Below are 12,543 nucleotides of genomic sequence, written 5' to 3'. Positions count from 1 at the left end.
ATGCTTTCCTCATCCTCTTTCTCCCTGCTTTGATGGTGGGTAAGAAATAAAAAATTGTTGGTATTTATCATGCTATCAGTCTGTGATTAGCCCTGGGGAGGGCAACACATGATGGAAAATAATTAATTTTTATATGGGTCCCAGTCAGGAATTAAAAGCTTTATAGTAGGTTCAACACCAGCACAGGGTAGAAGCATGGGGCTGTCTCAAAGAGTTTGCTATCTAAACATCAATCTAAGAACAGAAGATTGCAAAAAAACCCCCAAACTGAAACTCTCTAATAATTAATGCTGGGAGTCCACCCATTGTTCTAGCTGCCATGCAGACTGCAGACAGAAGTTACCTGCTGGAGTTTAGACCATTCATGTTGTAATCCCTTTGTTTAGATTATCTACCTCTCAGGAAAGACATACTTCTGTGATTAGTACAGCGCCTAACAGACTTAGGAACTCAGGCTCTAGTGAGAGACATACCTGGTCTTTGAGTTGAATGGAGATTCCCCACTTCTGCATATGGAGACATGTAGACCCCAATGGCTCATCACATTGAAAAAAGGGTGGAACAAAGACCAGGATATTGCCAACAAGTGGAATGAGATGCAGCTAAGGGGATCATTCCTGAGCAGGGGAGCCCAAAGAGCTTTCCTACTCTTTGTGGTATAGAAATTCTCCATAGGTCATGCTTTCCCTTTTTTTCACTGTTAATAGCTTTCAAGCCAGGACTGGGATTCCCTAAACCTGTCTGCTCTGCTCATGAAACCAAGCTTCACCCTTGCCATCCTCGCATGGAAGCTGCACCTTGAAATGGGTCTTTGCCTCTTGTTACTCTGGTTGCTGTCTGCTCTGGGAAGTTCCACCTCCTACAGTGAGAAATCATTCTCTGATTTCCTCCAGGAGAGTATTAAGACCCAATCAATAATCTTTCTTTATACTACCATTGGCCTTCAGCTCTGTCCATCTTTTCCCAAGTGCAGCTTCCCTGGTAGATTGGCAGAGCAAGTACACCTTGAGTTTGCATTCCTTTCACTGGACTAGCCAAACTGAGCTGATCTCCTTTTGTAAGACAGGTTCATTGCTCTCCTACCTGCCTGCACCAAGTGCCTCTTGGAGCTCCCTTTGAACACGACAGGTGGCTTACTTGCAGCTACAACAGCACCTGAACAGTAGCTCAAACAGTTCTTTCTCTCCAGGAAATATTTTATCTGGGACACCCTAATACTGCAGCTGCATTTGACCAGCCAGCTTTGCACAGCAAACTTTGAGCCCTATGCCTTTTTAATTCCCTTATCATGTGTGTGGCTAGGCAAGGTGAGGGTAATGACTCTAGTGGTTAGGGCGGGGAAATAAAGGCTCATGCACCTTTGTTTCCGGCCTTATGGCATGGTTTGTAGTAAGAGATGTCACTTTACAGTCCTATCCCCTGAACTTGAAAGAAGCTGGTACCGATGTTCCTGTCCTCCTGCATGGGCACAAGGCAGTGCCATGCCTTCCCTAGACTGCCAACGTATTCCCTTCTTGCTGTCATAACTGGTGTTACTACATCACCAGCGCCCTTACAACATCTGAGCTTACCTGGAGGGAGGGCCTTGTGCTTGTGGTGCCAGGCTGCAGCACAGGTGGCTGTGCCATGGAGCTGTCACTATGGAACCTCCTGGCCACTGCAGACACACATGCCTTCCCTTTGCATCACGGCCACCAACAGACCTGGTGGTTTTATAACTACACGGTGGAGCAGACGAAGAGATTGAATCTCTTCCTGATGGAAAACTACCTAGCTCTGTCAGGGCAGAAACGTCCCCTCAAGGAGGGATTGCAGTTTTGGGCACAGTGAATCCTCAGGAGTGAGCTGTCCCCTCAGGATACAGTGACCCCTCAGCGGTAGGATGTCCCCTCAGGACACGGTGACTCCTCACGGGTGCCATGTCCCCTCAGGACACAATGACCCCACAATCCCCCACAAGAACACGGTGACCCCTCAGGACGTTCCCGCTCCCTCACGAAAGCCTCCGGGCTTGCACAGCGCCCCCTAGCGGACGGGTGCGGCTCCGCCGCACGTGCGAGCCCCTGTTGGGCGGGTGGCGCATGCGCGGGGCGGGGCGGGCGCCGAGCGCGAGTGGGCGTGCCAGAGCGCGGCGCGCGCGGCCCTGCCTCCCTCCCCCCGCCCCGCCGGCCGCCACCGCCCCCGCCCCGCCCCCGCCCAGAAGATGGCGAGCCCGTGCGGGCGGCAGCAGTGCTCCATCCAGAGGCGCGGCGTCCGCCACCAGCTCGATTCGTGGCGACACAAGCTTATTCACTGTGTAGGTGAGGGACGGCGGCGCGGCGGGGAGGCCGGGCCGGGCCCCGCGGCGGCGGGAGGCTCCGCCGGAGCGGGGACCGTGAGGCGAGCGGCGGCGCGGCCTGCGGGCCCGCCCCGCTCCCCCTCCCCGCCGGCCGCCGTGAGGCGCCGCGCCGGGCCGGGCCCCGCCCTGCGCCGAAGGGGGGGAGCCGGGAGGGGGGGTCCTGCCCTGCCCTTTTGTGCGGCCCCTGTCAGCGCCGCGCCCGCTCCTCCCCGCTCGGCACGGCCCGGCCCGGCCGCGGCCCCTTCAAACTTGTTTACGGCGGGGCCGCGCCCGGCGGCGGGGAGCGGCCCGCCTGTCAGTGGCCAGGGGCTAGCCCGGGCCGGCCCGCCTGCCCCCGGCCCGGCGAGGCGGGAGGGAGCGAGGCCGCGGAGCCGGCGGGAGGAGCGGCGGGGGAGGCGGAAAGTTGTGGATCGCGGTGCCGGATTGACGCCGTGAATCCGGAGCGGGGCCGCGGGGTTAAAAGGATGTGTGATTGCTTCTCTGTTCTCCCCCCCCACCTCCTTTCCCCCCACCCTCCCTTTGCGCGTTTCTTGTTGGGTAGGCTTATTGCAATCGAATGTCTGAGGTTTTGAAAAAGAAGTCCCTTTCATCTCGAGTAACTTTTTCCATTCAAAATACAGATTTTGCCCTTTTTTCTTTCCCTGGTAAGAAATTGAGACCTTTTCTATGGGTCCCAACATTCACATAAACGTCAGCTCGAGGCCAGTAATTCAGTGTATGTCTCCAAAGAAAAAAGGTTTGAGAGCAGTATACTGTGAACTTGCAGAGTAATCTTAAAAATCCCTGTCTGGAACATCGGTGTGTTTCATCTTGTTTGGGCTTTGTTTCTAATTGAGCACAAATCCTCGCTTTATTTTTAAATATGCAAATATGGCCATAATCTGCCAGTGACTGCTCAGCATAGGTAATCTGTAATAACAGTCACAGATTCACTTAGTTCCTTGGGTGCAGAGTTAAACCTCTTATTGTCAGTTAGCTCAGCATCCCAGTTCATTATCAGGGATTTGAAACACCGTTTTTGGTTACACCAGGATATGTAGCTGCTGTGTATGGTTTTGGCCTCATCTAAATGTTTAAACTTCTGTAATATAAAAGTGTGCTCTAGATGCTTGTTAACTTCAGATTAATTCAAGCAATTAATTTGTTTTATGCATAAAGCTACTGGTGGGCAATATGTTACTGAGAAACTCACACTACATAAAAGTGTTGGGTTTTCTTCCAACGAATAATTGATGTTTGTAGATTCAGTTTGTGGGATTTTATTTTAATTGTATCTCTGCTACATTTTATTCTACTTCTACTTGAATCAGTTTTATTTTACTTCTGTCTCCTTTTCTCAATTCCTCTTACCTCAAGCTGCTGGGGTTCAGCTGTTCTAGTCCTCTCTAAACTCCCTATTTGCAGCATGTCATCTTGTCTTCCTCTCAGTCCCTGCTGCTCTAGCATCGGCTCCTTGAATCCTCCAGTGGAGCTGTCCTACTGCTCGGAGTTTAACTAGATAGATAGCTGTGAGGAGTAAATTCAGAGGGAAGAAAAAAAAGCCAAAAAAAGACAGTTTTGAAGCTGCTATTGAAGATATTGTGTTGGAATGAAATGCAAGACTTGTCTCTGTTCATTGTGCTGCTCTTTGGGAAAATCCTGGGTAGCTAGAGAAATTTAGGTCTACAGACTCAAAGAAAGCACTACATTATTGAAGTTCTTAGCAACCCTAAGCGCTAAAACTTAAAACAAATACCCCGTTTCCACCCTCATTAATACACACTCTGTTCCATTTCCCTAAAGCCATTTAAATTGCCAACTTCTGGTGAAATTGCTTCTTCCCCTTGTCCCTTGCATATCGCTTCCTCATACCTAAATTTGATACGTTTTCTTCCTCCAAAAGATTTCTCTCTCTGAAAGTCCCTCTGTGTGTGTTTAACAAAGGATACTGAGAAGTCTTTTAAGCACAGAATTCACTGGGGTTTTTTTGGAGGTTAAGTACAATACCATTTAAAAAAATAAAGTCCAAAGTGTAACAGTGCTCTGTGGCTTTTATCTTGATGGCACTGTGTCGTAAATAGTTTCAGCTTCAAATTGATCAGCTTTATGAGGTTTCAGGACCTCCCTCGTTCGTAGTATGAATCTTGCATAAATCGTTGAGTCATGTAAATGTGTTACCTTTTTCGTTTTCATATTTTAATAAAATTATAAAAGGTTTCTTGCACTTGCCCGTGATCTCTAGCTGAAATTATGTTGTGATCTTAACCCCTTGCTCTAAATATACCTCTGTCATCTTTTAAGTGCATTTTGACAATATTCCATGAGATTTGGAAGTAGTCTGTTAAATGATATATTGTTCTGATTCACCTTGGCTGTTTGTAGAAGTCTTTGAGAATATTTTCCTGTAATAAACACTCTGCTTTCCAATATTTATGTATCAGTATGAGAAAAATCTTTCTTGTAATAATCAGAAATATTCATTCATATTTAGTTCTGAAAGTAAATGAGGTGTGTGGGATTTTCTGTGTTAGCATCATTCCCTGAAAAGTCATTCTAATACCACACCATGTGGCATTCAGAAAAAATACACCTGTGGTTTGAACTAGTGGATTTGGCAATAAAAATGGCTTAAGTAATTCACTTTCCCCTCTTGTTTCTTGCTTCTGCAGTTGGCCGTTCCTTTGGACTGTGGGTTCATGGCAATTTCTCAAACTAAGCCTGTGCTCTTAAGGGAGCAAAACCACAGAGGCACTGACAGACCACCTGCCCACAAGGAGCCAATTCAGGGGAGCTGTCCTAGCAGAAAACGTCTTTTGGAGGGAGTACAATAATTTTCTGCTGGTATAACTCCCTGAACTGGCTGGCAGGTCAAGCAAATACCAGCGCTAGCACAAGGAAGGGTGTGAGAATGCAAAGCTGTTGGAAAGGAAAAGAGTGAGAGCAAGGCAGCAGAGATACAGATAAGCTTTGATCTGTCAGGGAGTTGCATCTTTGGCTGTCCCAGTGTAGCTTTTTTTGGGAGATAGTTCAGGGAGCTGATCTGGCTGAAACCTTGCTTCATTGTCGTGCATTTCATCCCCTTTTTGTGAGGAGGGAGATGGTGAGGCTGGTGGAGCATAGGTCTGTGAGCAGTTCTGTTGATCAGTGATGAAATTAAGGGAGCAGCATCCATGGCCTGGAGGTGGAAGGAAGTGTGGAGAAGGGGTGTCTAAGCTCTTAGTGTGTTGTAATGGGATTGTGGAACCGCGGCAGGGGTAGCTGGGTCTGGCGCCTGGATCTTGGTGGCCTGGTAGGATTTTGTAGAGACACTGTTGCCAGATGATAACTATTTGATGCTGACATATGTGTTCTCTGTAGCAGTCTGGAGTGTTAACATCTTTTTCAGTGGTCAAAAGCAGATAGCTAGACACAAAGGCATGCGGTGATTTTGTTTTTCCTTCTCCTTTCTCTCTCTAATCATCTTGTGTTCAGACACTTGCTGAATTTGAAATGGTTGATGAGATTGGATCTGCTGAGGAATGGGGAGTTTGAGGAAGGAAATAACCCACAGATCCCTGAAACCCTCCTGACACCTTTTATAGAGGCAGTTAATAGCATGGCAGTGCTGCGTGATCACTGGAGTAGCGTGAGGTGATCACATGCATTTCTTCTAGCTGGTGATGCTTGGCCCTTTGTTAAATATTAGCTGTACTCTTGGAGACTCCCTGACTGAATTATGGTCTGTGTTGGGGGTGTGGGGGCAGGGAGGGAATGGTTCACTACTCTTCAGCAGTGTTTTGGGAACAAAATGAGGATTTCAAGGAAAAACCTGTAACATTCTCATAAGATTTCCAATCATCTTGAGCTCTGCCAGTGTTTCATTGAAATGCTGCTTAGCTGTTATGCTGTCAAATTAAACTGAAGTAATTTCCTTTTTTTTTTTTTTTTAAGTTATTGTTGCTGATTAAATACTGCAACCTAAGTACATGATCTCTTTCTGTTTCGTTCGTTGTATGATGGTGGTCTTCCCTAACCTTGGATACTTAGGATTAAAGTGTGGATTCTGAGAAAAAAATATGATACATCAGGAAGTGTTAAAATGTAATAATAATCAAGAGAAGGTGTATAGCAGTTGAATAATTCTGAAATCTTTATTACTTTTCTTATCTTGATTATGGCTCCTGTATAGCTCCAGCCTGTGTGTGATATGAATTAGCTGCTGCTTTCAAACAGTTAGCTATGTTATCTGGTTTTGGAAGTAGGCTCGAGTCTCCAAGTGTTTAACGTAGTTCTAGTTCAAAGGTCAGATTGTATTTCTTTGTTCCAAATTGAGAAAGCTTATTATAGCTGTGATGTTGGTGAAAAATAATAATAATAAAAAGCAAGTTAAAGTTTAAATGTAGGGCTGTTCTATACTGGTATTTGTTTTAGATACACCCAAGCCCTGTCCCCAGAAAATGTGTGAGTGGTGCTGTTTGTGTTATCTCAGCCTGCTTGCACATAGCTGCAGCTTGTGGCTTCTTTATTAATATAAATCCATTTTACAGAAATTTTACAGTATGGTAGCTGAAGGCTCATTCAAGAATATCTGTTCTATGCTCCAGCATTTCTGCTTGTTGACAATATGAATAGAGGGAAGGAGAATTATCCTTTTATTTCAAAGTTACACCAGGAAAAGATTGAGGAAACTATTATTTAAAAATAAAAATCCTTAGTTGGAAGGAGTAAAATTTACAGTTTGATTTTTAGCTTTACTTTAAATGTGAGTGGAAGGTTGTGTCTGAAGAACAGTAGAAGTTGAACTTCGGGGGATGAATCTAGAATCTAGATCTGTTCCAAATACGTCTTTGAATTCACTACAAATCACTCTGGATTTGTCCTTGTTTCCCTGCTTGTTCATGAAGAATAACTCCTGTCCTTTCAGGGTCCATGTCAACCAATCAAAAGCATATTAAAAAAATTATTGATAATAACTTTGAGTTATACCATCTTGAGATCTTCTTCTGATGCCTGTGACATGAAATTTCAGTCTAGGCCTAATAATTTGGTTTTTTTCACATTTCAACAAAAAACGTATTTTAATTTGGATGAGGTAAAACAATCATTGCAAGGTGGGATGTTTCCTTCTTGGGATATGTTTGTCCTGCAGGAAATATAGGCATTTGGACTTTTTAACTAAGAAATAATGACATTCAGAATTCATCCACTCTAATAGAATTTACGAAATTAATTACAGTAATCCAGTCCATGCATGTAGAAAATAGTAAAAATCCACCTAGATAAAATCTTTTTAGCATTTATGTTGGGATGTATATGTTACAGATTTACAGCTTGATGGTACAGTACCATTTTAAACAAGTACCTGAAGGACTGTTCCAAAATTTTAAGCCATTTCTTGACTGTTTGTGCCATATGTTGATGATAGCCCTAATGCTGTTATATATAGAAGTCCAGTAACTGCACTTTAATTATTAATGGATGATAAACCCCCAATTTCCATGCTCAGTTGTCTAAATCCTTATTGTGTGGTACTTTCATGACTCAGTAGTCTGCCATCTTAGGCTATCGTACATCCAGGCAAGTACTGTCATGTGTCTTTATGGGGTTTGCTGGATTTTGGTTTTTGTTTGCTTGTTTATTTTTGTCTGAGAACTTGGTTCTTTCATTGCTATTGTAAAATCACAATGAGAATACCTCTTAGAAGTCAATTTAGGCAAGGCTTGAAGAAAAACAGGCATTTGATAGGGTTAAAGAAAATCAGCCCTGTCTTACAGGTTGGGCCAGAGCAAACATTACTGCAGTATTTTACAGGAGACTTTCCAATCCTCTTCCTCACTCCTCTGTGTATACATGTTTTCACTCTTAGGAGGATGAGGCTTTAGTTCTCAAAGGTTGCTGGGATAGATATTTATAACTCTCTGAGAAATACAGAGCTTTTGGGATTTTCTGAGGGCAGGGTTGGATGGGATGGGCTGAGCCAATTTAGGGTCTGCCTCTGTCTAAGAGGGGCGTTAGTGCTTTTTTACTAAGCTGACAGAAGCCTGCAAAACCAGCTAATCTTCTGGTGATGTGCAGTAACCTGAGTTATCCTAGCTGGGATTCAAATGAACTCTCCTGATCGTCTCAAACAGTAACACTCAATGGGATCACATCTGTGGGGGGAAGGGAAGTGGGTAGAATAGTCTGCTCCAAAGGCACAGAGTCTTCTAGTTTGTATCTTGTTTCTTGTAACCATGCTACAGACTGTGGTTATGTTTGACAGTAGTGCTGTCTAAACTGGCTTAAATAGTCTCCTCTGTTCAAGCACAACTATGTGTGGCAGCTTGGTGAATCAGGTCCCCGACTAGACCTGACTAGAAAACAATCTTTTTGTTTGTTTGTTTTTGCTATAACATCTGCAGAGGAAGAAGAGGCAGAGAATGAGGAGTTGAGACTATTCAACTGATATTGTCACACATGCAAAAATACATCTTGCACTGAGTAGGTGTTAATTTTTTTGTGCCTCATGTTCACTGCAGAAGCAGGAAGATTGAAGCAATCCCCCTCTTCATGTTCCCTCCCTGATAATGAACTGTGGGCTCTGCTTTCCTAACCAGTTCCTCTCTAGTAAGTTCAGCTTTATACCTCCTCTCCCTGTATCTCTGCAGGCCTCTGGGGTTTCTCATTTCTCTCTGATAAATCTATGTGGCCATTTTGGGAAATGAGAGCTTCAGCTTCTTTCTTTTTTTCTTGAAGAATACCTTACTGTTATTTGTCTGGCTATCTTTAAGTCATTTACCTTTTTCCTTAGATTTAGTTTGCCTTGTGTGTTGTGTGTAGTATCATATGCTCTTTATGGTGAGTTGACAAAAAAATTGAACTCTCAAAGTTAAGGAGGAGATTTGAGTTTCACATCAATGCTGCTGACACGTGAAAGATGAAGTAGAGGTTATCGTTTTGCAACATTTCTGCAGGACGCCAGTTCTTCTGTGGTAAAATTGCTGCTAGATGATGTCTCCATCTGTTTTTTCCACCCTTCTTACAGAGAAGAGAAAGGATGGTACTCTTGCACTTTCTAGGAGGGGTGACAAAGTGGCTGCACAGGAAAGACTTGCAAGAAGACAAAGGATGTTCCTTATGCCCTGAGGACCATGATATTTTATGGGAGGGAGTAGAGGGGGAGAAAAGAGGACTGGACAAGAGCCTAGTATTCATTAACAAAGGAAGCTTTTAGAAGCAGAATCCAGCAGTGTGGAAAGACATCAGAGGCCACCAGACAATCTTAACTCTTGAGCTGAGTTTGCTAATGAAAACTTTTCCTAGTTACCTTTGATTGCTTTTTGCATACACTTATAGTACAGGTGTTTCAGTGTGTAACTGGAGAGGTGAGTCCATGTGATGTCTCTTGCCCTCTGCTGCTCCAGAGGTGGTCGTTGTGAAAATGGAGTAACTGCCAGAATAGGAAGAGGAACAGATAGTCAAGAGTCAGTTCTTAATTTCTTAATTTATTTTTTGTTGGTTGCCCTAACAAAATGATGTGAAAGCTTCAGCCCACAGCCTGTAATTCCCTGCTCTTAATACTTCAAGGCTGGTTCTTAGTGCTGAGGCTCCCGTGCTTGTTGTGGTGTTTGTAGCAATGTGCTGTTTGGTTCCCCTTGCTGCTGTGTTTGTGTGACAGGAGGCAGCTTGCTGTGTTACCTGTATAACAGACTTTTGAGTTCAGCCTGCAGCCTTGCAAGGACAGGCCCTGCAGCTGTTAGACTCTCCACAGCCATTCATGTGCACAAAGCTCTTTGGTGATCTGCTTGTGCTTAATGTGCAGACTAACTTGCAGGTCAGTTTTGAAACTGTCACAGATTAGTCAGAGTAATGGTGTGATGTGCTTGTGCATATCGGATGAGGAGTCTTGTGATCAGCAGAGTCCTCTCAGCTTGTGCCTTGTGACCTGTAGTCTTGGGCTTCTAGAAATTTATTTTTTTTAATATTTGAATGCAGAAAATGGATTGGCTTTGGTTTAAATAGCAACCTGGCTTACTTCTTGCCTTCTTTGAGAGTTATTTGGTCCTCATTGTGAACAAGTTGAAGATAAGCTAGTGTTACAGCAGACCTTTGTCTCAAGTTTGGTCATCTTCTGGGTTAAAATTTGTCATTGTGGCAAAAACGATGAGAGCTGCTGTCTTGGTAATCCTTTATCATGGTCTTTAGATGTGTTTCTGAAAACATGCTGTTGTCTCCTTTGCATAAAGAAAATTTTCGCAGAAGTGGATGCTTAACTTCCATTTTGCTCTGCAAAAGCAAGAGAATAGCAAAGCATGGAGGTAATTTCCTTTTCTGTTCTAAACAAACTTAAAAGCAATCTTCTTAAAGCAGTGATTCCATTTACATCCTTCAGAACAGGAGGAGCATTGCTACCTTATCCCTAGCTTTCTCTCCTATTTTAAAGTCATTAGTGAAACTTAAGTTCATATGATACCAGAATCTCTCTTCTGGGGTTTCCCTCAAGGGTCTTACTTTTGTCTTATGAAGAAAAACACCATCTGACAGTGTTTACTTTCAAACAAGCAGTGAAAAAACTTTTAAAAAAAACCTACTGCACTTTTGTGTCAGTGATCATTTCTTGATCTAATTGTCCTCTTTGCTAAGTAAGAGGAGTGTTCCTTGCTGGTTTTAAATGTCCTTTGGAAAAGTTTTGCTCTTATTCAACTGGAAATTGAAGGTTTCAGTGACCTTAATGGTTATTCTTTATCTGCATGCTGCACCTTAATGTCTTTCAGAATATTACGATATTGAGAAAAGGATGAAGTCATGTGAGGGAAAAACCAAGTGTGAAGTATTAGTTATATGTTGATTTAGATGAGTATCCATATTGCAGAATGTGTTTTGTAAGACAAGTGCACTGAGTCTGTGTCAAAATGAAGTGTCAAAGTCTTTTGAAGGGGGAAAAAGTAGTTTTTTCCCTGAAATATTTTCCATGGATGTTTAGTTTATTTTAACTTATACTTGGTGGACAAAATTGTATCAAATATAACACTAAATTTGGTATTTCTGGTTATATGCCCAACTACTGCCCACACATTTCTCTTGGTTTTTTTATACTTTTCTGTCATCCTTGTCAATCCCGTGCAAAATAAGAAAAATTTAATCATCTGGAACTGTATGGTAAGATGCTGTGACAACCTAATTGTTGTATCTTACAGAAGTATTTTTGTAAACTCCTCACAAAATTTAATGCCTTGGTCTTGCCTCGGCAGCTTTTCTTGAGTGATGTGCAGTCATTTGTGAATGAATGGCTGTAGTGCTCAGTTGACATAGGCCGTGCAGAGGTCCATTTTGCATATGATCCTTTGAATTCAGCAGAGATGCTTGAACAAGCCTAAACCATTGAGAGAAGAGCTGTGTTTTGCCAGAGCTCTCTTAAATCAGTGTTTTTCAATCTGAAGTTGGCAAGAAGCGACTGTGGAAAAACAAGACTATTGCCAGTAGTTTCAGTTGTGTGGGGTTTTTATGCTTTTCAGGATCCCACAATTTGAAAATTACTGCTCTAAATGATTTGTTAAATTAGGGCTATTTTTCCTTTCCAAATTGGCTATAGGTGTTAAGGAGTATGAGCTCCTATCTCATAAGGAGTATGAGATACTTAGTGACCCATTAGATTAGGATTGATTTTTATCTTCCTTCCTCTTCTCATACTTTGCTATTTAAAAGTATATATTATCAAAAAATGGATATCATGGAGGATACTAAGTCTGGAAAACTTCAACTTGAAAGCTGACTTCTGAAAAAAGGGTAGAGTGATGTTAAGTAGGTCTGTTTACAGAACTGCACTCTTTGAATGTAGAGCTTCTGTATTTTCCCTTCCAAGAATCTTGCTATGAAGGCCAAACTCCTGCTAGCTTGTGTTAGATCTAAAGATTTCATTGCATTCCTCCCTTACATGGTTGTGAAAGGAGCTTTAAATATGCAGACTGAGCATAAACTGATGTAGTCTCTATGCAGTGCCTTGGCAGATGCCCTGAAACAACAGGTAAACTACCTTTCAGGTCTCAAGAGGACATGGATTTATTTATTTTAATGACTAAAAGGCATTTGAAGTATGGGATGGACGCTAAGCTGTTTGGTAATCCCTCGGTGCACTGCTGTTCTGGGTATCAGAACCCAAATAGTCTCCATCCTGGCCGCTGTCCACCTGACTTTTTTTTGCAAGAACCATAGCTGAGGTCCCAGTTTGAGCATGCTAACAGTACAGAATTGAATAGAGTTCAGAGGTT

At 43.2% G+C, this 12,543-nt stretch overlaps 1 protein-coding gene across 9 annotated transcripts in view; it reads left to right on the top strand.

Moving 5' to 3' along the window:
• Positions 1-2,189: 2,189 nt before the first annotated feature.
• The window catches only part of LCOR (ligand dependent nuclear receptor corepressor), a 90,507-nt gene continuing 80,153 nt past the window's right edge, over positions 2,190-12,543 (top strand). For 2 of the 9 annotated variants that reach the window (XM_088169223.1, XM_088169231.1), the window contains exon 1: positions 2,190-2,300. In XM_088169223.1, coding sequence (XP_088025349.1) covers positions 2,204-2,300 — 97 coding nt within the window. In that variant the 5' untranslated portion in view covers positions 2,190-2,203. The remainder of the gene's footprint in view (positions 2,301-12,543) is intronic. The other 7 variants (XM_088169224.1, XM_088169232.1, XM_088169233.1 and 4 more) reach the window with 7 other exon arrangements.

The sequence above is a fragment of the Sturnus vulgaris genome, chromosome 8, assembly GCF_052056855.1.
Source record: "Sturnus vulgaris isolate bStuVul1 chromosome 8, bStuVul1.hap1, whole genome shotgun sequence".
Classification (NCBI taxonomy): Eukaryota; Metazoa; Chordata; class Aves; order Passeriformes; family Sturnidae; genus Sturnus; species Sturnus vulgaris.
Note: the sequence above shows the minus strand (reverse complement) of the source record. Positions and strands in the feature narration are given on the sequence as shown.